Raw genomic sequence first — 25,261 nt, forward strand, 5'->3', positions numbered from 1 at the left:
CATTAACTTCTCCCCGGCCACCCCCACCCCCCCGCCCCCACCCCCCCATTTGTGTCCACTGGTTATGCTCATATGCATGCATACAAGTCCTTTGGTTGATCTCTTACCCCCTCATCCCCCGCCTTCCCTCATAGGTTGGACAGTCTGTTTGATGCTTCTATGGCTTCACTGGTGAATTTTACCAAACATTCCAAGAAGAACTAACCCTCATCCTTCTCAAACTACTCCAAAAAAGTCAAGAGGAAGGAAGACTCCCAAACTCATTTTAAGAGGCCAGAATTATCCTATTTCCAAATATCAGATAAAAACACTACAAAGGAAGAAAATTATAGGCCAGTATCCCTGATTAACATAGAGGCAAAAATCCTCAACAAAATACACATTAGCAAATCAAATTCAGCAATGCATTAAAAACATCATACACCATATCAAGTGGGATTTATTCCTGGGATACATGGTTGGTACAATACCTGCAAATCAATTAATGTGATATACCATATACACAAAATGAAAAAATAAAAATCATGTGATCATATCAATAGATGCAGAAAAAGCATTTGACAAATCCAGCACCCATTTATTAGAAAAACTCTCAGCAAAGTGGAAATAGAGGGGACATACCTCAACATAATAAAAGCCATATATATGACAAACCCATAGCTAACAACATATTCAACAAGGAAACACTAAAATCACTTACCTTAAGATCAGGAACAAAACAGGGATGTCCACTTTCACCACACTTATTCAAAACTAGAGGCCCAGTGCACGAATTCATACATCAGTGGGGTCCCTCAGCCTGGCCTGAGGGATCGGGCTGATACTGGCTCTCCGACATCCCCCGAGAGGTCCTGGATTGCGAGAGGGCGCAGGCCAGGCCAAGGGACCCCACTGGTGCACAATCGGCCGGGGAGGAATGTGGGAGGTTGGCCAGGGAGAGACCATGGGAGGGCTCCAGGGCATGTACGGCCCTTCTCACTCAGTCCTGATCGACAAAACTCCAGCAGCAAGCTAACCTACTGGTCAGAGCATCTGTCCCCTGGTGGTCAGTGCACATCATAGCGAGTGGTTGAGTGGCCTTAGCATATTATTAGCATATTACGCTTTGATTGGTTGAACGGACGACCGGACACTTAGCATGTTAGGCTTTTATTATAGAGGGTAGTACTGAAAAGTCCTCACACCTCAGCAATCAGACAAAAAGAAAGATATAAAAGGCATCCAAATTGGAAAGGAAGAAGTAATACTGTCATTATTTGTAGATGATATAATAATGTATATACAGAACCCTAAAGATTCCACATAAAAAAACCTGCTAGAATTGATAAGTGAATTCAGTAAATTAGCAGGAAACAAAATAAATAATTAGAAATGGGTTGCATTTTCATATACCACTAATGAACTATCAGAAAGGGAAACTAAGTAATGCTACTTACATTTTACTCAAAATAATAAATAAATATATATCTAGAAATAAATTTAACCAAGGAGGTAAATGACCTGTACTCATAAAATTATAAGACACTGAAGAAATAAATTGAAGATAGAAATAAATGGAAGCATATATTGTGTTCAAGGATTTTAAAAAATTATCATTCAAATGTCTATATTACTCAAATTGATCTATAGAGTCAATGTAATACCTATCAAAACAACAATGGCATTTTTCCCAGAAGTAGAGCAAACAATTCAAAAATGTATATGGAACCACAAAAGACCCCAAGCAGCTATGGCAATCTTAAATAAGAACAAACTTGGAGGTATCACGCTACTTGATATCAATTTATACTACAAGACTATAATACTCAAATAGCATGGTACTGGCATAAAAACAGACCTATAAATCAATGGAACAGGACAGAAATTCCAGAAATAAACCCACACCTATATGGTCAATATTTGACAAAAAGGCAAAAACATAAGAGTGGTGTAAAGACAGTCTATTCAATAAACGGTGCTGGGAAAATTGGAGATACAGGTAAAAAAAAATTAGACCACATTCTTATGTTATATACAAAAATAAACTCAAAATGAATTAAAGACTTAAATGTAAGACTCAAAACCATAAAACTCCTAGAAGAAAACAGTAAAATCTCAGACATTTCTCTTAGCAATATTTTTTCTGATATATGTTCTCAGGCAAGGGAAACAAAAATTTTTTAAATGGGAATACAGCAAAAGAAACCATCAACAAAAACAACAAAAACAACCTACAGAATATGAAAAGACATTCACCAATCATACATTTGGTAAGGTGTAAATTTTCCAAATTTAAAAGAACTCATACAACTCAACACCAACAAAAACAAACTATCCAATTAAAAAGTTGTCAGGAGACCTGAATAGACCTTCTCCAAAGAGGACAGGCAGATGGCCAATAGACATATGAAAAGATGCTCAATGTCACTAGTCATCAGAGAAATGCAAATTTAAAACACAAATATCACCTCACATCTGTTAGAATGGCTATCATCAAAAAACTAGAGGCCCGATGCACGAAATTCGTGCCAGAGGCTCGGCCCTTGCAGCTCTGGCTTCGCCCGGAAGGTTGTCTGAAAGATCATCCGAAAGGACTTCCAGAAGGTCATTTGGCTGTCCGGTCTAATTAGCATATTACATTTTTATTATTATAAATGCACAAATGACAAGTGTTGGCAAGTATGTGGAGAAAAGGGAACCCTTGTATACCATTGGTGGAAATCCAGACTGGTGCAGCCATGGTGGAAACCAGTATGAGGGGGTCCTCAAAAAATTAAAAATAGAACTGCCTTATGACCCAGCAATTCCACTTCTGGGTTTATATCCAAAGAAAACCAAAATCCTAATTTGAAAGAATATATGCTCTCCTATGCTCACTGCAGCATTATTTACAACAGCCAAAATATGGAAGCAACTCAGGTGCCCATCAATAGCCAAGTGGATAAAAAAGTGGTGGTATATACTATATACAATGGAATATTACTCAGCCATAAAAAAGAATGAAATCTTACCAATTGTGACAACATGGACCTAGGGGGTATTATGCCAAGTGAAATAAGTCAGTAAGAGAAAAACAAATACCATATGATTTCACTATATATGGAAAATAAAAAACAAAATAAGTGAACAAACAAAATTGAAACAGACTCATAGATACAGAAAACAGACTGATGGTTGCCAGAGGGAAGAGGTGTTAGGGAACTGGTTGAAAAAGGTGAAATGATTAAGAAGCACAACTTGGTGCCGAAACCGGTTTGGCTCAGTGGATAGAGCGTCGGCCTGCGGACTGAAAGGTCTCAGGTTCGATTCCGGTCAAGGGCATGTACCTTGGTTGCGGGCACATCCCCAGTGGGGAGTGTGCAGGAAGCAGCTGATCGATGTTTCTCTCTCATCGATGTTACTAACTCTCTATCTCTCTCCTTTCCTCTCTGTAAAAAAAACTCAATAAAATATATTTAAAAAAAAAAAAAGAAGCACAACTTGGTAGTTGCAAAAGTCATGGGGATGTAAAGTACAGCATAGACAATATAGTTAATAATATTGTAATAACTATGAATGGTGCCAAATGGGTTCTGGAAATATAGGGGAAATATTATGTAAAGTATATGATTGTCTAACCACTATGCTGTATATCTGAAACTAATACAAAATATTTAAAAAATAAAAATAGCACTACTATTTCAAAAAATATATTTTAAATGATTCTTACTACAGTATCCAGAAATATAAATCCAAGAAGTAACCAAAGTACCCAATAATTTGGAACTAGTTAAATAAATCATGGTATAGTCACAGAATGGAATATTTCATAGTCATCAATATTTGATAATATTTCAGAATATGGCAAAACTTAATAATTATATGGAATAAAAAAGTTATGTAGAAATGTATTTAAATCTAGCACTAAAGATAAAAGAAAAAAGAGAGAGGAAGGGTTGGAGCTGTGTCACTATATATGATGTGTGTTCGTGTGTGTGTGTGTGTGTGTGTGTGTGTGTGTAGTATTTCACATAAGTCTTGGAAAGGAACAACCTGTTGATGAATACTATGACAGAAGCACTGGAGTAGTCACTGCCTCCTTGGGAAGATGAAGAGTAGTAGGTTGAAGGAACAGCTTCATTCCCATGGCTTCAAGAACACTGACCATTTAACCAGCTGGTTAAAGTTCTAAATTAGATTTTAAGTTTATACACATTCTGTCTCCTATCGTTATTACTGAAATTTCTCTCTTAAATCTATTCCAAATTAGGCCGAGAAGCTTTCCAAGATGTTGAGATATCAAGAACAAAGTTTTTTGTTCAATCTTCTAGAAATGTTTTTTCCATAACAAGGCTATCATGACACTAAAGTTTGTAAAACATGTTTCCTGTAGAAAATTATATGTTATGCCATTTGTTGAGTATATAAGGATGGACAAGACTTCCCCATCTAGTGGGAGGGAGGACGAATAAACAGATGAATATGATAACAATGTGGTGAATGCAGTGAGAAGGAGCTGTTTAGGGAAGTGTCAATGTCCAGCATTGGGCTTGGAAAGAGACGACAAAGGGGGCTTTAAAAAAAAAAAAGAATTTGTTGCCCAGCAGTCCTGGCTCAGTGATTGAGCATTGACCTCTGCACCAGAAGGTCAAGGCTTGGTTCCCGGTCAGGGCACAAGCCCAGGTTGCAGGCCAATCCCCCCGGTGTGGGGAGTGCAGGAGGCAGCTGATCAATGATTCCCATCATTGATATTTTCTCATCATTGATATTTCTCTCTCTCTCCCTCTCCCTTCCTCTCTGAAATCAATAAAAATATATTTAAAAAATATTTTATGTTAGAGTATTTGTATGGCAAGTCAAATTTGTTCACCTTAGCCATAAATGAATTTACCAGCCTTGTGATAATTAACCCACTTGTCTATTATTCAGCTCAGAATGCATTCTGGCCCAGCTTTATGCTCTGGAATCTGCTTGAAATAAATAGTGCTTCTAACAGACTCAAACCCTAATGCATCGGGAAGCCCCTTTCAGGCACAATTCTTTTTCATGCCCACATTAAAACAATTAACATAAAAATGTACACTACAGTGGGAACAGTGGTTATATCTGGGTGATAAGATTATAAGAAATTTTTATGTCCTTGGAGTTTTCTGTATTTTCCAATGTAACCATGTTTAATTTATTTTATTATTGTTTTTCTAAATGAGAGAATGTCTGAGTTTCCCTTTTATCTGTATGCTTAATCATTGTCCAATGAAAGTACTAAAAATTTATCAAGTGACCAAGGTCAGACTCCAAAAATAAAAAGAGGGTTTCATTCCCAGAATAACCAAGTGTGGGCTCTTTTCCCATCAGTTTAAGGATTTGGTGTGGGATTCTTTGTGCTCTACATTAGGAAGGGGGAAACATTTTTATATGTGACTGCAAGAGCTTGTATTATTAAGCTAAAGTCTTTCCATGTCTAATCCTTTAAACATCTAGAATGTTGAGCATTTCCAGTGTAAGGGCCAGAAAGGGCCTTAGAAATCATCTGACCCAAACTCCTGTTAGAGGAGGGGACTTGGGGATTTAAGTGAAGCGACCTAGGTCATCTGATAGACATAAGACCCTGCACTTCTTGATCTGAATGTTCTTTCCATTCGCCAGACTGTTTCTGCACCCTTGGAGGTGAAAACAGGATAGGAGGTGAAGCACAGCCTCGCTATATGGCTCTCTTCCTATGTAGTATACACAAAGCAAGCTATTTTAGGACCCACTCATTACATAGCTGCACATCAGGGAGTCTTAAAACATTGTCAAGACAAGCTATTTTGTTATCTCTACCTCATCCCCTGCTCTTCCCCTCCTCCAGTCCCCCCTCCCCCACTCTCACTCCCCTCCCCCACTCTGACCACCCCTACTCCCCCCCCCCAAAAAAAAACAGAAAAAAGTAAAGAAAAGAAAAGAAATCTACTAGTAAGAGCACACTAATGAGAAAGATCATGCTGGCAACAGGCAGAGCTCCTGCTCTGGTTCAGTCCAAGAAGGCAGACCTTGTTTTCTGTGTTATTAAAAATCTCTGGGTACTCAATCTATTCCTCATTATTTCTCTTTTTAGCAGAACTCATTAAGACTCTGCTTATTTCTATGAAAAACATTTAAATAAGAAACAATTAGCTATTAAAACACACACACAAGTCATCCATCTCAAAAACAAAAGATGAAAGGATTTATCCCCCATGGAAAAGTTGCTGCCAACAAAACTTCCTCTTTCCATAGAGCAACAAAGCTTTTCCTTTCATCTGGAATGTCACAAAAATAGTCAAAGCCATCAAAGGCCATTTTCCTTATTGATACCCCCCTTTTCAACCCCCATAACTGGGGACTTGGAGATGAAGAGGCCAAAGAACTTCAATTTGCAATGTAACCACCGCCTTAATTAGTAGTAACAACGCTATAGAATACTCCTATTAATACAGAGGAGGTTTTAACAATATTAAAGGTTTAATGCTGTCATAAATTTTAATGCAATATTTTAAACACAAGTGAGTTAATCACTCTCAAACGTAAATTTACTTAGCTGGGTAAGAAGTCCCTGACTTCATTAGTTTTCTCTTATACTCATAAATTTCCTTTGTCATATCTGAGGGTTCACAGTATTGGCACTGACTTTAGCTATAAAAATCAATCAAACTGCTACATATTCATTAAGTGGCTGCTCTAAACAGAGTGATGGTGCTTATCTTGGTTCTATTACAAAGGGAGTGAGGCCTTCAGCAAATGACAGCCACAATGGGTGTCAAACTAGAAAATGAGAAGGTTGTATTAAATGATTGCTAAGGTTTCACTCTTGTTCTAACTAAATGCCATGCTATAATTTTACATGTTTTGAGAAGCTCCAGGTACTGAGGAGCATGCCAGGGGAGTGTAATATGCAGCCTCTCCACTCAGATGCCCTGAAAATCCAAGTTGAAATATACATGCACCATCTTGGGAAAGGAGGCATTAAGATAGTATCAGCCATCACCTTATTGGGGTTTAGCTCCAATCAGCTGGAGTCCCCAGGATGAGCAGTTGCTGGGAAGAAACGGATTGAAATAGGCATTATAAATCAAATACCTGTAGGAGTTCAGGCAAAGAGCATAAAGAAATGGGGAGATATGGGTGGAAATGGTGTAAATAGAGTGCAGCTTCTCAGCTTCAGCTAATAGTTGCTTTGTAGGAATGGAGGCTCTGGGTCATCCCATCTTCAGATTTTTAAAAGAATGCCAAAGATCTGTAAAACCCGATTATAAAATACTTTACAAACCAAATATATTTCCACCCTAGATATACCGATAGGACACCAAATTTGAGACCTCTGAGGTGGAGCACTGTACTGCCAAGGAAGGTAACATAGGGATGAGAAGGGAATGGCAAGTAGGAGGGATGAAAAGAGGACAGAGGGGGCCGCATTAATGTGAGGTTGGCTCTGTTGGAATTCAGAATAGGAAGCAGACTTGGAGGAGGAGAGATTCAGGCAGTCGTTCCAAACCTTTTTGGGGATCCTGAATACCACAGGAGATTCTGATAAATACTTTAAGAGTTTTTCTCTGAAAAAAGTAAAACAGTAGGTTGAATAATGGTCCCCCAAAGTTTTCCATGTCCTCATCCCCTACCCTCTTCCTACATTACCTTACATGACAAAAGAAGTTTTACAGCTCTGGCCAGTTTGCTAAGTGGTTACAGCATCAGCCTGCAAACTGAAGAGTCTCAGGTTCGATGTCTAGTCAAGGGCACATACCTCAGTTGCAGGCATGTTTCTCTCTCTACCCCCGCCCCCCACTTCCACTCTCTAGAAATCATTAGGAGGAAAAATATCCTCAGGTAAGGACTTTTTAAAAAGTAGTTTTACAGATATGGTTAAGTAAGGACCTTGAGTTGGGGAGATTATCATGGATTATCTGAGTCGGCCCAATCACATGAGTCATTAAAATCAGAAAATCTTTCCCAGGCATACTCAGAGAGATACTATGTTGTTAGCTTTAAAAATGGAGAAGAATCCATGAACCAAGAAATGTAGGCAGCCTTTAGAAACTGGAAAAGGCAAAGAAGTGGTCTAATTCTCCCCTAGCGCCTGCAGAAAAAATGCAGGCCTGCTCACACCTTGAGTTTTCAGTCCAGTGAGACCCATGTTGGATGTCTATCCTATAAAACTGTAAGATTATACATGTGTGTTGTTTTAAGCCACAGGTTTGTGCTTACTTTGTTACAGTAGCTTCTGAAAACCAATACAGTACACACACTCTCTCAAACTTTGGCAAAAATATTCACAATCCTCCCTGAAGCTTATCCATAGTCAGAGATAAAGGCTCCTTGTGCTAGAAAGAGCTTAAGATACAAAGGCTCTAAGAAGGTATGAAGCTATTTCTCCTTGGCAGGCATGAAAAGATCAATGCCCACACCATAGCACAATCAGTTCCAAAATCTCACTTCTACAAGGATGGATTCATTCTCTCAAAACAATGCCTTCAAGTCTCACTTAAATGACATGAGACATTCGTCACTCCCCTGACTGCTCCTCGCTACAGAAAGATGTTTCTTCCCTTTCTCAAATTGTTTATTGCTAATAACATTCACTCCCCATCTTCAAGAAGATGGCATTTTACACCTGCTGAGATTTAGCCGGGCTTCTTTCCTCACTCTGAGCCAGGCCTAAGTCTTATGTGTCCTGTTACAGTATCATGTTTCTATCAAGATCTTATTGGGCATGATATGTCTGAACCTGACCATAGGCTGACGTAAAACGGAAGACGAAGGTTATCAGGAATGTGAGCTACCTGACTCAAAGTTGTTTTTAGCCTCAGATCTCATTTCACCAGTTCATCAAGTTTCACAATCCCTGTCATATTTTGAGATGTTTTTAAGTACCATTAGAATGTCCCCGGGTGATGCCACCATGGTTGTGACAAATAACTGTAGTCTGAAGGTTACCAGCCCAGTTTAAATACTGAATCTACCAGTGGCCGGCAAACTCATTAGTCAACAGAGCCAAATATCAACAGTACAACGATTGAAATTTCTTTTGAGAGCCAAATTTTTTAAACTTAAACTATATAGGTAGGTACATTGTTATTAACTTAATTAGGGTACTCCTAAGGCTTAGGAAGAGCCACACTCAAGGGGCCAAAGAGCTGCATGTGGCTCGCGAGCCGCAGTTTGCCGACCACAGTACTAGCCCAACAGGGCTCCTGATCTGCAACTTGACCCCAGACCTTGGGATGCCAAACCTGGGGCACAGAATTCCTGGAATACAGCTAGACCCTGTGAAAGTACAGCATGGAAGCTAAAGAGGAAAAAACAGACAAGAGCAACAAGGTCTTTAAGGTCTTGTGGACATTTACTTAGGTACAGAGGAAGAGAGACCAGATCTGTCTTTGCAAGAAGTAGCCAATCTGTTAGAAAGACAAGCCAGACTTAATGAGGAAGGCTGCCCGATAACCTTATATCTGGTTCCTTTCCCTGGCATGCGGCGGAGCTCTGTAACTTCCTAAATTTTATACAAAACTATTGTGTGTGTGCATCTCTTTTTCTGAAGAAAGGTGCCACACATCTTTGCGAGTCTGAATAAAACTATAATTCCCTACCCCCAAAGTAAGAGTTACTTCCCTCTGTGTTTCCTTATCAGGGGGGTCCTAATTCAATACTCTTAGTCTTACTCATCATATGTGAATGGTACCCATCACATAATCCTATTAAATATCTGACTTGCACTCTGATAAGAGTGATAACAATAATATCACTATTTACCTCCCTCACTGTATATGGAATATAAAGTGTGGGGTTTTTTTCATTAACTTTTTTTTTAATATTTTATTTATTTTTTACAGAGAGGAAGGAAGAGGGATAGAGAGTTAGAAACATCGATGAGAGAGAAACATCGATCTGCTGCCTCCTGCACACCTCTGGGGATGTGCCCGCCACCAAGGTACATGCCCCTGACCGGAATTGAACCTGGGACCCTTCAGTCCGCCGGCCCACACTCTATCCACTGAGCCAAACCAGTTAGGGCTCATTAACTTTTTTTGTTGTTATTTATCCTCACCAGAGGATACTTTTTCCTTTTATGTTTAAAGAGAGTGAAAGGGATTGGGGGGAAAAGGGGGAGAGCAGGAAAGAGGAAGAGGAAGAGGAGGAGGAGGAGGAGGAGAGAGAAACATAGATTGGCTGCCTCCCACACTCGCCATAACCAGGGCCAAGGATTGAACTTGCAACCCAGGTATGTGTCCTTGACCAGGAAATCAAACCTTCAATCCTTTAGTGAGCAGGCCAATGCTCTAAACACTTAGAAACACCAGCCAGGACTAAAGTAATTTTAAGTTTACTAAAAATCAAGAATCTTTGAGAAGGTTAATTGCTAATACTATTTTCCCCCATCAGCTTCTGTGGAATATCCACTCCAGAGGGCTATCATAATTCTACACATAAATAAAAATTATTTAGTAAGTTTTTTTGCCTTTTATTATTATTATTATTATTTTTACTTTTTTTGAAATATGTATGTGAATATAGTTGGCCTTATTCAGGCTGAGAGAGGCAGTCACCAGTCTGGTCGGGGGAGACAGGATTACTGCTTAAACTGGTCCTAGCAGCCCAAAACAGCTCTATTGCAATAATGCCTTAAATAGGACAGAGAATGTCCTCGTCAGTGGAAAAATGACAAGGTTGAGTCTTACCTGGCCTGAGGTCAAGTAAGAATAAACAGACAAGAGATGGCGACTTGTGAAGAGGGTGATGAAAGGTGCCTGTGAATCCAACTGGATACTGGATCATCTTACTTTTGGGACCCCCTCTAACTCTTTGGGGTTCTATGATTCTAAATTTAGTATGCTGGATATTTAAAAGCACAATCACATTGCACAATCTTCTCTGTTATTGTTGATTCATTTAGAGTCTGAAACCTTAGGAAAAAAATTTCTAAAGGTCATGCTCAGAAGCACAGAACTCCCTTTCCACTGAGTCAGGGCTATGATTACACCGTACACAAGATCCTACAAAGACAGCTGACACAACTAGTGGTTGAATTCTTTCTTCTGTTTATTTCCAGAAGAGACGTTCCATAGACAGCTGCAATGCCAGGCTCCCATCAGAATGTGGTGCCAACCTTGCTGCAGACAGCTTTCTACCCACATCCTTGCCCTCGACCCACGGCTGTCTCTAGCAGGTCTAGCAGAAGTACTGGTGCCTAAGGACACCACTCGGATCAGCACAGAAGCCACACCTGCTATGCCATAATTAGACATTTGTTCAAATTCTGGTTCAGCTTTTTTCACTTGTACAACATCAGGCCAATACCTTAATTTGCCAGCCTCAGGTTCCTCCTCCGTGAAATGGGGCTATGAGTTAAGTGGTGAAAACTATATGATGTAACATGTGGAAAGCAATTGGCTTGCCATCTATACTGTCATCTCTATCATTATCACAGAGGAAAACCTAATCATTGTTTCTCTCTAAGGGCAGGACTAGCTCCACTCCTCTCTGAGCCTTAAGGCTGGTAATCTTCAAACTGAAGACAGACAAAGTAGGTTATTTACATTTCTCTTAAACTCCGAATGAGTGATACTCCTAGCCCCCCTAAGCAGCTTTTACAGACCATAAGAAATTGCCAACAGAAGTCAGGAAGCCTAGGTTCTACTGCGGGGGTGGCAAGCATGCAGGAAGGAACCCTAGGCACAGGGGAACTTCTGACACCAAAGGGCCCACCTTGGTTGAAGCCACACCGTTTCTTGGCCCCTGAATGTGTGGTTTTGTGGACTCTCATGAGCTGGCGTTCCTGCTCTCCCCCGACACTCCGACGGGCTGGGGGCTGCATGCTCTGTCTCCTGTAAGAAGAAACAGCAGAAGTAGATGAGCTTTCAGCAGCCATCCATTTCACAGCATTCCTAGGCTGGCATAGGTCTCTGGGCAGCAGAGCAGCAATACACAACACACGCCGCCAAATTATAGTGGGGGCAGGGGGTTAGTGAGTGACCTCAAATTTAAAAAGCCTCTTTCTATCAGTAAGTTGCTGCAAGATAACAGAAGAAAAATGTAATAAAATAGCCTCATTTCAAAAGATATAGTCATACCACATTAAAATGACATTATAAAAGCATATTTAATCAATAAGTCTGAAAATATAATTTCTAGAATAGTATTTATAGGATAGGATCATTTTTGCAAAAACAAAACATATGTATGAATGTTCACACACACACACACACACACACACACACACACACACACTATTGCCATTAGCTACACTGCATCCAAAGGAATTGTTACATTGGTCATCCTATTATGCAATCTACTAATTAATTTAGGAAAGAAACCATAATGCTAAATTCTCTAGAGAATATCATAAAGACACCCAAGCTAATATGAATCTGGATTCAACACAAGGACACACAAACCAAAAAAGAAAAATTTGTATATGTTCAGCAGGTGAACCACTATAGTCTTTGAGCCATGTCAAACCTCTGACAAATTTCCCTTAGGATAAAGTAGCCTCTCTTTACCTAATAAATGAAATAACAAAGCCAAAATCAGTGAGAAATTCAGAATCTGATGGCTATGATCTTGCAGTCAAAATACTCAAGTGACACCATGAATCTGGGTCTGACAGTGCAATATACTGTGTGGCCCTATAGACCAGTGGTTCTCAACCTTCCTAATGCCGCGACCCTTTAATACAGTTCCTCATGTTGTGGTGACCCCCAACCATAAAATTATTTTCATTGCTACTTCATATCTGTAATTTTGCTACTGTAAACAATATGTAATTATATATGTGTTTTCCGATGGTCTTAGGCGACCCCTGTGAAAGGGTCGTTTGACCCACAAAGGGGTCTCGACCCACAGGTTGAGAACCGCTGCTATAGACCAAGCTCTATTAGGGTTGTGGGTGAGTCAGTACTAGTGCCAGTATGTCAGGTATCTCAGAAGTCATTTTCTGAAATACTAGAATAATTTGGTGGAGCTATTTGCCAAATAGTCATCACAAGCTTCTAAAACAAAATTCTATCTGCCTTCCTATAAGAGGGCTAAATTGGGGTTGTGGGGAGCAGAGATGAGAAAAAGCAATGAGGTAGGCCTGCCAAGATCCTTTCTTTAATTCCATTTTTCTAAAGCCCTAGCTTCAGGCAAGAGGACATTTCACATGAAAGGGTTCCATTAGTAGACACTAGCTCCCTAGACTTCGCAGCTGCTGTGAAAATTTCTACAGCTAGTCAAATACTGGCCACATTGCCCCAAACAACAGTTTAAGTGAAATAAGTTCTGCTTGCTACTTGCTAAGTAGAACTCAGTTTTCTTGTCTGTAAAATGGGGATGCTCCAAGCTCACAAGGTCGTTGAACAAGACCTTATTCAACCCCTTTCAGTGCCTGCCAACTGGAGGCATACAGTCGATGGGAGCTCTTAATGATAATATTCCTTTTATAAAAATCCCCTTGAAGCACAGTATTCTGCAACAGTGTTAAGAATGAGTTGAGCAAAAGCAAACCTATTTTTGTGGTGGAATGCTTATTTCAGGTTTCTATACAAATAATATTATTTTAAACATCATATTTAGAAGCCTCAATATATGAAGGCCTAAAGAAATAACCCTTTTAATATCTAAAATGTTTTAGAAAAAAAATTACCATTTTATTAAAACTTTATCCTTTAAGGGAAGAGCAGGTGTTTTGCTGTTTGCTTTTGTTTGTCTTTATTTTCAAGAACAATATTTTATCTAATCTAGTGGTTCTCAACCTTCCTAATGCCGCAACCCTTTAATACAGTTCCTCATGTTGTGGTGACCCCCAATTTCATTGTTACAAATTGAACATAATTAAAGCATAGTGATTAATCACAAAAACAATATGTAATTATATATGTGTTTTCTGATGGTCTTAGGCGACCCCTGTAAAAGGGTCATTCGACTCCCAAAGGGTCTCGACCCACAGGATGAGAACTGCTGATCTAATCCTTTGAACTCACAAAGGGTTTAGAAGGGTAAGAGGCCACAAACTCCTGGATTTCCCTGGATTTTACAATTTATTTTAGAGAAAGTGCTGCCTAATCTGCTCAAGGCTGAGATCTCAAAGCATTGCAGAAACAGAACATTTCTCTGGCATGGGTGGATAAGGAGTATTTTCAGACAGCTGACAAGCAAGTCCCTGATTCAAATGGAGGAAATAAATGGCATTGTCAGCAATGCTTCTTCTGTCCACCTAGAATTTAAAACTTAGACATGGTATGGAGAGGTGGGGAAGTAGTAGTAAGGAGTTTGGTATAAGTCACCTGAATACCAATCAACAGAGTAGACCAAGCATGTCAAACTTGCGGGCCACATGTGGCTCACAATGAATATTTTTGCAGCCCAGCCAATATAACGGTATGAAAGAAAGATTTTAATAAAAATTTCATAACTTTTTTATAATATTGTTATACATAATTATTAATAAGGAACTACAACATTAACTAGTGACTGATTATTATAATCTTGTTGCATTCATTTCCCTTACGCGCCTTACACGCAGGAGCACCATTTCCCTCTACTAAGACCAGCAGCGAATATTTTAGCAGCCAATTGCCACGCCATTAGTCTTGGACTGACTTGTTTGGTGTGCACAACAGGAAATATTTCGCTTTTAGAGAACAAGAAAAATAGGTTTATTTGTGTTACGCTTATTAATTTGTGCAGTTATTCAGTGTCTGGTAGGTTAATGTTCAAGAAAAAATATTAATCTTTATTAAAATTTTCTATTACTTTATGTTAACAATTACTCATTTATTTCAGCCCTTTGTATTCAGCATGTCTCTATCAAAATAAACCTACATTTCTATGAAAATTGAAGCTTTTGGGTTTTTTTGTGGCCCACATAAACTTAAACCTTGTTTATTTGGCCCATCTTAGCCTTTGAGTTTGACATGCTTAGAGTAGACCCTGATGCAAAATATAGGTTTAACTGTAATGCTGCCCATTCCATTGAAAAAAATATCAGGTCAACACCCTAAGTGCTGACCTCCAAACCCCCCTGAGATCAGAGCCCAAGTTCAGCCCATTTCAGAAAATGCCAAATGGTTTCATCCTTCCAAAGCCCCCATGAATTTGAAAGTTCGTTTGTTCATAAGAAAAAGAATAAATATTTTCAGTGTAGTCAATTATCTCTTCATGGATTAGTCCTATGTCAATTAATAGCCCCAGCAAAGCTCACCTGGGAGTCAGCCTTCAGATGATTCTACCTTGGAGGCTACAAATCTTCCATCTGAGGCTCCAGACAGCATGGAACAGAGACAAGACCTCCCTATTGTCCCTAAGTCAGTGGTCGGCAAACTCATTAGTCAACAGAGCCAAATATCAACAATACAACGATTGAAATTTCTTTTGAGACAAATTTTTTAAACTTAAACTATATAGGTAGGTAAACTGTTATTAACTTAATTAGGGTACTCCTAAGGCTTAGGAAGAGCCACACTCAAGGGGCCAAAAAGCCGCATGTGGCTCGAGAGCCGCAGTTTGCCGACCACAACCCTAAGTGAATTCTTGATTCACAGAAACCATAAGATAATAAATGATTACTTTTTAAAGTTTTTTTAAAATTTTGTTATTTGTTAGACAGCTACAGATCACTACCTTTCCTGTATTCTAAGATACTATAAATCATAAAAATGACCTTCAGTTTGATTAAATAACAGCTTTTTGGGAGGGAAATGCCACATTAAGTGTCTCCATCAATTTTAAGATGTAGTCAGCTATGAGAAAAGTAAAAGATGTGTGTGTTAGCATCAAGGAACTACTTAGCATGCCCAGCAGAGAGCATGGTACTGTGAGTGACACAAGTCTTATCAAGGAGACACACAAGAAAAAGCAACTTCAAGAGTCTAACCTGGGAGACTCAGTAACCTCAGGGAAAACAGGGTAGTGAACCACAATCCTTATTTGCCCCAGTTTTTAAAAATAATTGTATGCTTTCCCCCAAAGAAGGCAGGCAAACAGTAAGGAAATACCATAATTATTGAATTAATAGAACAATAGCCTTCAAGGTGTTGTGTTGCCAGTTACCACTTATTCATAAGGATATAAAAGGAAAAATACAAAATGAGAACCATAATGCTCAACCATATTTATCTGGTTCTATAAGAGAGACGTAGCCAGACACATGAGAAAGTAGGAATCACCCTCTTGGTGAGTTCCCATCTCTGTTCCAGTTGGACTCTACCACCTGGCCAGTGACAAGGTTAACGAGGACTGCCAAAGAAAGTCCTTATGGTACATAAGGTACTTGTGGATGATTGAGAGTTAACATTCTCCCCATCTACCACCCCAGGTGACAACATCTGGACAAGATATAAAGAAAATATCGGATTACCTTTGACCATTTAAGCTTCATTACACCTTTGTTCCGAATCTGCTGTAACACGCAGCTCAGAAATTCTAGAACATTAAAGCAGAGTGTTTGTCTTGAAATACGTAAGATACTTTTACTTAAAAAGAAACCACCTACAACATACCAAGGATGTTAATAGTTAAGGGGGTTCTATAGTGAATGACATATTCCTGCCCCAAAGAACTTTTAAATTCTAGTGTTTTTCAAAGACTAAAGTGTAAGAGGAAAGACTCTAACTTGCTTACTTCTGTGTTAATGCATCTAATGGGCAGGTCCAAGCTGACCAAGGGGAATGGGGAAAGGAGAAGCCAAAATCTTCTCCTCCAGGCTGTCCTCCTCCCATCTGGCCAGGTGCATTGTGGATGGGCATCTGCTCCCAGCCATCCTCCTCTCCCTTTGACTCAGCTCCCCTCTGTCCCAAGTCCAGCCTCAGTGATTTGTTGCTTCTCTGCTGCATGCAGGGACAATCAAATTGACTAAGCTCCAAGATATTTCATGAGAAAGCTGTCCATAAAACAAATGTTATTTAGGTTATTTTCTGATTCATAAGAGGAGGCTAAGAAAGAAGCTGCCTATTATGTTGAGAGGCTCAAAACCCCAGCTGAGATAAGGACCTATTAACTGCCCCTAAGCAGAAACTGTGAAATATATTTTGTCCTTGTTAGGATTTCAATGAGTTCAGCTGACTCTTGTAGAACTTGAGAGAACCTAGTTCTGATCCAACAGCACAGCCACTACTTTCAGGCCCTTACAGGTTCCCCATTTCGTACAAATGCAAGACCCAGAGAAAGAAACCGTTCCATCCTAATCCCAGTCCGTGCCCATCTTCTCTAGCTTGCCCAAGTCATAATGTTACCCTTGGGCCTCAAGGACAAATGCATCCTCTAAAACTTGCTTCCAAAATGTGGTCAACCAAAACATTAATTTTTTTCATCTTCTCGCCTTGAGGTTTTATCTGGGTCCATTCTATTCCAAAACTAATAAAATGTTTTCTTCAACTGCTGGCTTAAATTTTTAATTAAATGGTTTTGTAACTAATCACTCCACTGCTAATAACAATACCTTGTATTTATGAGAGCATGTTCTCCCCAAGAGCTCTAATTACTACATGATTAATACTGCTGATATCTCCATAGTTTAGAAAATCATAGGTATTCAGCGCTTAGATCAAACAAGGAAAAGTTTTATAAATCTATTCCTAGATCACCCTAGGAATAGATAGGGTGTTTGTTACAGACAAACCCTTTCCGCCTTAGACCTGCATTTGTCTGTAAAAGTGGTTTCAAGTCCTTATGAATTTGGGTATTTTAAAGGCCTCTACTCCTGATTAAAAGAACTATTGGATTATCACATTCACTTAATAATTGGAAGAAAGGAGGACCAGGATGAGCTGATTTAAAGTTCCCTTTAAAATTGTATGGCCCTAGCTGGTTTGGTTCAGTGGATAGAGCGTCAGCTGCAGACTGACGGGTCCCAGGTTTGATTCTGGTCAAGGGCACATACCTGGGTTGGAGGCTCGATCCCCAGTGGGGTGGCGTGCAGGAGGCAGCCAATCAATGATTTCTCTCATCACTGATATTTCTATCTCTCTTCCTATCCCTTCCTCTCTGAAATCAATACAAAAAATTTTTTTAAAATGTGTCTGATTATTACAGACAAACCTTGAAATATCGTGGGTTCAGTTCCAGACCACTGCAAAAAGCAACTTGTAACCTTTTTGCTAGTGGAGGGTCCTGCCTTCAATTTGCAAAAAAAACATAACATCTGTGAAGTGCAATAGAGCTAATAAGAACAATATAACGAGGAATACCTGTATTTAAAATATTTTGGCCCTTTATGAAACAGGAGACTGAGAGAACTGTTTCTTCAGACATATTTTTTAAAGAATGTCTCCCTACCTTAGTCACCATTTCAACACAGAAATAAAATAAATCATGGAGGAAGACTGGTATTGGTTCAAAATCCACAAAGCAGGATCTCCTCTGATCCTGTCTCCTTATCTGTGATACAGAAATATCCCCCAGTTTACTGCTTACAGTTGTGAGCATTCCTTGTAGGAAGCAGACATTCAAATTATGTTGTCTATCTTACCCACTTTCCAAATCAAATAACATTCACTGACTGCCTGATCAACACCAGCCACTAAACTAGGCACTTTATCTAAAACTACAAGGTGGGTTTCACTCTTTACCAGTTTTCCCCAGTGGTGATAAACAAGTGCAGACAAGACAGGTGACTTACCAAGGCCAAAAAGATTGTCTTTTATGCAAGACATGCCCTCCTGAAGACCCTGCAAGATCTGACTGAGATTTGTGTAATTTAAGACTATTCCCATGACAAGGAATTGGGGATGTCTGTTCACTAGCTAAAGTGGAAATGTTTCAATAAAATAAACACAGCTTATTATTCGGTACACCCAAAGGCCTTAGGAATTATGCAAATCTTGATAAATTTGGGGGAACTTCAATAATTCAAATCATTTGCATGCAAATCTTAATACTTTATATTCAATATTTAATTAAAAATTACATAATAAGGGGTCACACTGTATCACTTGAGTGAGCCAGAGAACTCGGATCCTAAGTCCAAACCTTAAAATTCAGAGTCCTTTGAACTATGGTTCAACATCCCAAGTTTACTACTGTCAAATAGCAAAACTACAAATTTAGTAATGAGTCTGATGCCCCTTATTCAAGGGAATACAATCCATGGATTGGGAGAAGTACAGTGCTCTTCCCGAGTGGAGAGATTCTGGGATTTCTGGAGTCTCTCACACCCAGTTTTCCACCTGGAAATATTGGGACAAACAAACTCAAAGAGCTCAGAACGAAAAATAAGCGGAGAGAAGCTTACCGGAGATCCCGGAGGGCGGCCCAAGAGGCAGCGAACCAAAAGGCTCCAAGGCCACCTTCACCTGCATTGAGGAGCTGTCCCAGAATCCTCAGCAGCTGTCTCGGGGTCCCATCTCAGTGCCAAACAGTCAAATGACAAAACTAAACAATTCAGTGATGAGTTTGATGTCCGTTATTCAAGGGAAAACAATCCATGGATTGGGGGCGTGCAGGCCCACACAAGCAGCGAGGCGCTCTTCCCGAAGGATGTCAGGCAAGAGCGAGTTTTACTTAGAAGTGGTAACATGGAAGCAGGGCTTGATTGGCTGGGGGTCAGGGATCTCCTTTTAAGGCTAGCGGGTCCTAGTCTCCAGGGGAAGGTAAACCAGCTAAAGCTGAGCTGGAGGATTGTGATTGGTTAAGTTTCCTTGACAGGTGTTTCCAGTAAGAGTGGGCTGACTGGTTTAGACTGGTGATGTGGGCTGGGCCACTGGGGCAGCCTCCATTTGCTGAGTCCCAATATACAAATTAACGTTATCACTATAGAGCTGAGAAGAATCCTATGCAAATCAGCATGAACACAGTCACATTTAACAAAATGTAACAGCTGGAGTGGGTGGTATTCAAGTGTACAATCAACAGAGCACATAATAAAGTATAAAAGAGAGTCATGAGGAATGTGGGTTCTTAATGGTATTTATTTTTTTCCCTCTATAGCAGCGGTTCTCAACCTGTGGTCGCGACCCCTTTGGGGGTCAAACGACCCTTTCACAGGGGTCGCCTAAGACCATCGGAAAACACATATAATTACATATTGTTTTTGTGATTAATCACTATGCTTTAATTATGTTGAATTTGTAACAATGAAATTGGGGGTCACCACAACATGAGGAACTGTATTAAAGGGTTGCGGCATTAGGAAGGTTGAGAACCACTGCTCTATAGCATTTGGATAAAGATACAGAGACTCTGCAGTAAGAGAGATTCACAATGAAAGGAAGGTCTTCCTTTAATGAGCTTGCACAAACTTGGGATTGGAGGCAGGTGAGGAGTGGAGCATTAACCAGCTGTGAGAGAGGCAAGATTAGCCGCTCTGGGTGTTGTGACTATGCAAACTCTATCTCCCTCTCCCTCACTCCAAGAATTCTCACATTTCTACTTCTGCCCCACTGAGGACTCAGGACTTGCACAAGCCTCCAAGTCTCCCACTCACTCCAATTGTAATGTGTCGCTAAGTCTACAGAAGGTCCCAAACAGGGCAAAGCTTGTAGGAAAACAGAAGGCAGATTCTGGTCATGATCACTTTGCTCTACTCCCTAAAGCACTGGTATCCCAAAATGCCATGACCAGATCCTGAAAAGTGTTTCCCTCACCTTTGAACCAGCCTGTTCCCTCAAGGTGTGTGGAGCTTCTGACGTAATTATTATAACTGGGGATTCTGGAACAGGCCACCCCTTCAGTTCTATGGATTTCTGACTACATTCATTCATCAGTCAAACATGTGGTCCCCATTGGGTGCTACATTCTATGCTCTTCCTAGTTCCTGCCCTCAGGGAGCTCACACTCTAGTCGTGGCAATGGTGGTGGTGCTACTGTGGTGGGGGGGGGGAGGGGCATAGGCAGCTACAGTATAATCTGACCAGTGTTACAACATGAGAAAGCTAAGTGTGAGATGCTGAGATGCTCTGGAAACATACAGGAATGATGCCAAACTCAGTTTGTAGGAGAAGTAACCCTGAACTGGGAAGATAATGCTCTACAGTAAATGGTATTTAAGGGGAGATGATTTAAAATATACCAGTAAATACATATTTAATTTATATTAAAAATCACAGAAATTGGCACTTCTGATTCTTAAAATTATAGTAATCTTTCCAAAAGTTGAAATAAGTCACTAGCTTCTGTAATAAGCTTGATAGGCCATTTGGCTGAGAAAGGAGTAGAGACTTGACAAGATGCTCTGAGAACATATAGGAATGATGTCAAACTCAGTTCCAAGGCAAGCATGTGAAGTGAGAACATGGCATGTTCAAGGAACTCAAGTGACTGACTGTGTTTGGGGTTAGAATCAAACATAGCTGGGGACGGTGACCAACAGGGCAGGCCAGGCACAGGCAAAGGCCAGATCATACAAACCCTGAAAGTCTTAAAAAAGTGTGGGCTTTATTCCGAAGGCAATGGCAAGTCACTGAATGTTCTCCAGTTTAGATTTGCACTGGAGAAAGATCATCAGGGCCTGTGAGGCAAATAGATTAGAAGGTGAAGAGGGAACGTGAAAGGAGAGAGGGCAGTTAGATCATTAGAACACCGTAAGCAAGTGGTGACTGGCATTACAGAGGTGTTACAAGGGAGAAAACTGATTTAAAAGATATTAAAGAGGTAGAAACAATAGGCCTGGTGATTGACAGGATATGGTTGAATTGAGAAAGAGAACTAAAGATGATGCCAACTCCTTAGCTTGGAAAATGGGATGAATGATATTGCTGCTCCTGAGATGGAGTCAGGAAGAGAAAGAGTATTCAGGAAGAGTTGGGTATCAGTGCCCATAAGGTATGCAAGTAGGCAATGATAGATGAGCTGGAGTCCCAGAAGCAGAGCAGGGCTGGGAATATTTGAAAATGAGCATGAAGTTGACTAAACTACAAGTGGTATAACACCATTCAGAGAGAGCAGAGAAAACCTGGAAGAGAATGCTTACGTTGTTAAATCAAAAATCAAGCTGCAACATAGTATATATAGCGAGAGCTCATGCACAGAGGTGAAAGAGAAGACCAAATATGTGTGCATAATTGTGTACTTATTTTTTTGTAGGACATGTTGTTATAAACTGCTGTATTGCTTAAATTGTTTAAGTATGTGTTGCTTGTATAATTTAAAGCAAGAATGCTTCATTTTAAAACATTTAAGACACAAGCAGATAGGAAGGAGATTACAAAGAAGACCAAGAAAGAGATGGGAAGAAAATGCAAAGAGAAAGCTTACTGCCTGACCCTACTTATATCTTAATGAATGAGGTGCTAAAGGATTTTAACTTAGGGTAAAACAATAAAAGAAACATTAAATATTGTATAAATTCACTCAACTATATGACTTCTGTCTGAAGATGTTACAGCGTTCTTTAAAATAGGTGCCACTGCCCGGCCAGCGTGGCTCAGTGGTTGAGCGTCAACCTATGAACCAGGAGCTCACAGTTCAATTCCCAGTAAGGGCACATGCCCAGGTTTCAGGCTCCATCCCCAGTGTGAGGTGTGCAGGAGACAGCCGATCAATGACTCTCTCATCAATGATGTTTCTATCTTTCTCTCCCTCTCCCTTCCTCTCTGAAATCAATAAAAATAAATAAAATAAAATAGGTGCCAGTTTCTTACAGCCTGCTTATGTTAATTAAATATTAATAAAGATATATAATATTCTTTATATTTAAAAAAAAGGATTAAGCAAAAAAACCCAAAAAACTCATAGACAACAATAATGGTGATTACCAGAGGGAAAGGTGGGTGGGGAAGGTAGGAGAGGGTAAAGGAGGGGATAAATGGTGATGGCAGGAGACTTAACTTGGGGGTGGTGAACACTCAATACAATATACAGATGATGTATTATAGAATTTTACACCTGGAGCCTATATAATTTTATTAACTAATGTCATCCCCAATAAAAATAAAAATGCTAAACAAAAGGAAAAAAAAGATACATAATTTTCAGCAAGGAATCAAAAATCATGACCGCCCAGTGGGCATGGCTCAGTGGTTTAATGTCAATATGTGAACCAGGAGGTCATGGTTCGATTCCTCGTCAGGGCACATGCCCAGTTTGTGGGCTCAATCCCCAGTGTGGAGTGTACAGGAGGCAGCCGACCAATGTTTCTCTCTTTTCATTGATGTTTCTCTCACTCTCTCCCTCTCCCTTCTCCTCTCTAAAATCAATTATATATATATATATAATATATATATAATATATATATATATATATATTATATATATATATATTATATATTATATATATATATATATAATATAATGACCAAATGGGATAACTGGAGCAGAGAGTCAGCACCTATAAATATGGCAACACAAGCCTAAGCCCTCCGACTAGTGCTTGGTCATATCCACAGAGCAGAGGCATGGAGGAAAGGCGAAAGGGCACCTTCATCAAGTCTGTACTCCCTTCTCAGCCAAATGGCCTGTCAAGCTTATTGCAGAAGCTAGTGACTTATTTTGACTTTTAAAAGATTACTGTAATTTTAAAAATCAGAAGTACTAATTTCTGTGATTTTTAATATAAATTAAATATTTATGTATATTTTAAATCATCTCTCTTTAAATACCATTTATTCTACAGCAGTATCTTCCCAAGAAAAACCAGCTTTTTTTACCCTTTTCACTGAGAAAGTGAACAGTCTGTTGCTATGGAATGTCTACCAAGTTATTTTCTGAAATTATTAAACTATGTCTGTTATTCTTTGCTTTCAAATATCCCTCAATGTTTCATTTCACAAGCTCCTTGTTTATTTTATTTAGTTTAGTAAGAATCAAATTATTCTTCTATTCCCAAGGCAGTCATGAGAAAAATCCAAAATTACCATCGTAACAATTATCCTCGTTCCTGGAGCTTCTCCGCTAATGTAAAGGACAAGGAGAATTAGTGATCCTCAAACTCAAAGACAGTGCCACAACTAATGAGCAGTTGGGCAAAGGGGGCCTCCAAATTCTAGTTATTAACAAACTGTGGTTCCTGGATGGCAACTTACTAAAATATTTACTGAATAGTTTCTACAGTGCCAGGGATAGTTCTAGCTGTGGGACTATTGTGACAAGCAAAGCAGATTATCACTCAGGAAAATAACAAAAAACGAAGGAGAAGAGGAGGAGGAGAAGGAGGGGGAGGGGGAGGAGAAGAAGGAAGTTCAAGGTTTTTGCTAAGTCAACACAGATTCCTCCCCATTTCTGAGCTTCTATAATAATAATGGATGATCGAATCTACAAAACTAAGAGCACCACAGGATGCAAAATATATTCTTAAGAGATCCCTTTGCACCCTGACCTCATTCCAGTGCAATTTCCTGATTCCAGGAATGCCCACCTTACTCCCATCTTATTTATATCCTATCTTAGTCAGGTCATCCTGCTATAACACAAATACCATAAACTTGCTTAAACAATAGAAATTCATTTCTTGCAGTTCTGGTCACTAGGAAATCCAAGACCAGGGGCCAGCCAATTCAGTTCCCAGTGAGGACCCTCGTCCTGGTTTACAGATATATGCCTTCTTGCCATATGACAGAGAGAGAAAGGAAGCACACTCTCTCTTGGCTCTTCTCATAAGGGCACTAACCCACCTCCCAAAGGCCCCATCTCCAAATCCCATCACATTGGGGATTAGAGTTTCAACATATGAATTTGGGGGTGAATGCAAACATGCATGGATCCTGGGTGGTCCCCCTCAAATCTCCTCTGATGACTTGAGGCCACAGAGAAACAGTCCTGTCTCTCTCTGGAGTCTCCTCTCATTCTCTATGTGTTTAATTCTGGACAGTCTTGTTTTACAGTATACACAGAATCTGTGTGCTTGGCTTGAGTCCCCCAAGTTAAAATGTGAGCACTCTGTCCGACCTGGTTTGGCTCAGTGGATAGAACATCGGTCTGCGGACTGAAGGGTCCGGGGTTCGATTCCAGTTAGGGGCACATGCCCGGGTTTCTGGCTCATTCCCCAGTGGGGGTATTGACATTTCTTTCTCTCTCTCCCTCTCCCTTCCTCTCTGAAATCAATAAAAATATATATTTAAAAAATGTGAGCACTCCAAGGGAGGATGTCTTTGTCTCTCATTTTTTTAACTTTTTTCAAAGTGCTTCAGCACCTTAAAAAATATAGGGTGTCCCAACAAAATGTATACACATACTTTAAATAATTATAAATGCAGTGTTTATTAAAATATATTTCATTTTCAAAATTGAGCTATCAGTTGTTAAAGAGTGTATACATTTTGGGGGGACACCCTGTATTTGTTGATTCATTCCATCGGTCATAATGTGTCCACTGAGGCACCAGTGCCTGGTCCTAAGGAGTAGTCCTTTTGTGGAGTTGAGAGAACTTTAAACACACACAC

The 25,261-nt window shown here is 39.7% G+C and overlaps 1 protein-coding gene across 3 annotated transcripts in view; it reads right to left on the bottom strand.

The window, feature by feature from the left end:
• The window catches only part of FAM13C (family with sequence similarity 13 member C), a 129,231-nt gene that overhangs the window by 67,349 nt on the left and 36,621 nt on the right, over positions 1–25,261 (bottom strand). For all 3 annotated transcript variants that reach the window (XM_006103034.3, XM_023744371.1, XM_006103033.3), the window contains one exon: positions 11,680–11,798. In XM_006103034.3, the coding sequence (XP_006103096.1) occupies positions 11,680–11,798 (119 nt within the window). The remainder of the gene's footprint in view (positions 1–11,679; positions 11,799–25,261) is intronic.

The sequence above is a fragment of the Myotis lucifugus genome, unplaced genomic scaffold, assembly GCF_000147115.1.
Source record: "Myotis lucifugus unplaced genomic scaffold, Myoluc2.0 scaffold_455, whole genome shotgun sequence".
In the NCBI taxonomy this organism is placed as follows: Eukaryota; Metazoa; Chordata; class Mammalia; order Chiroptera; family Vespertilionidae; genus Myotis; species Myotis lucifugus.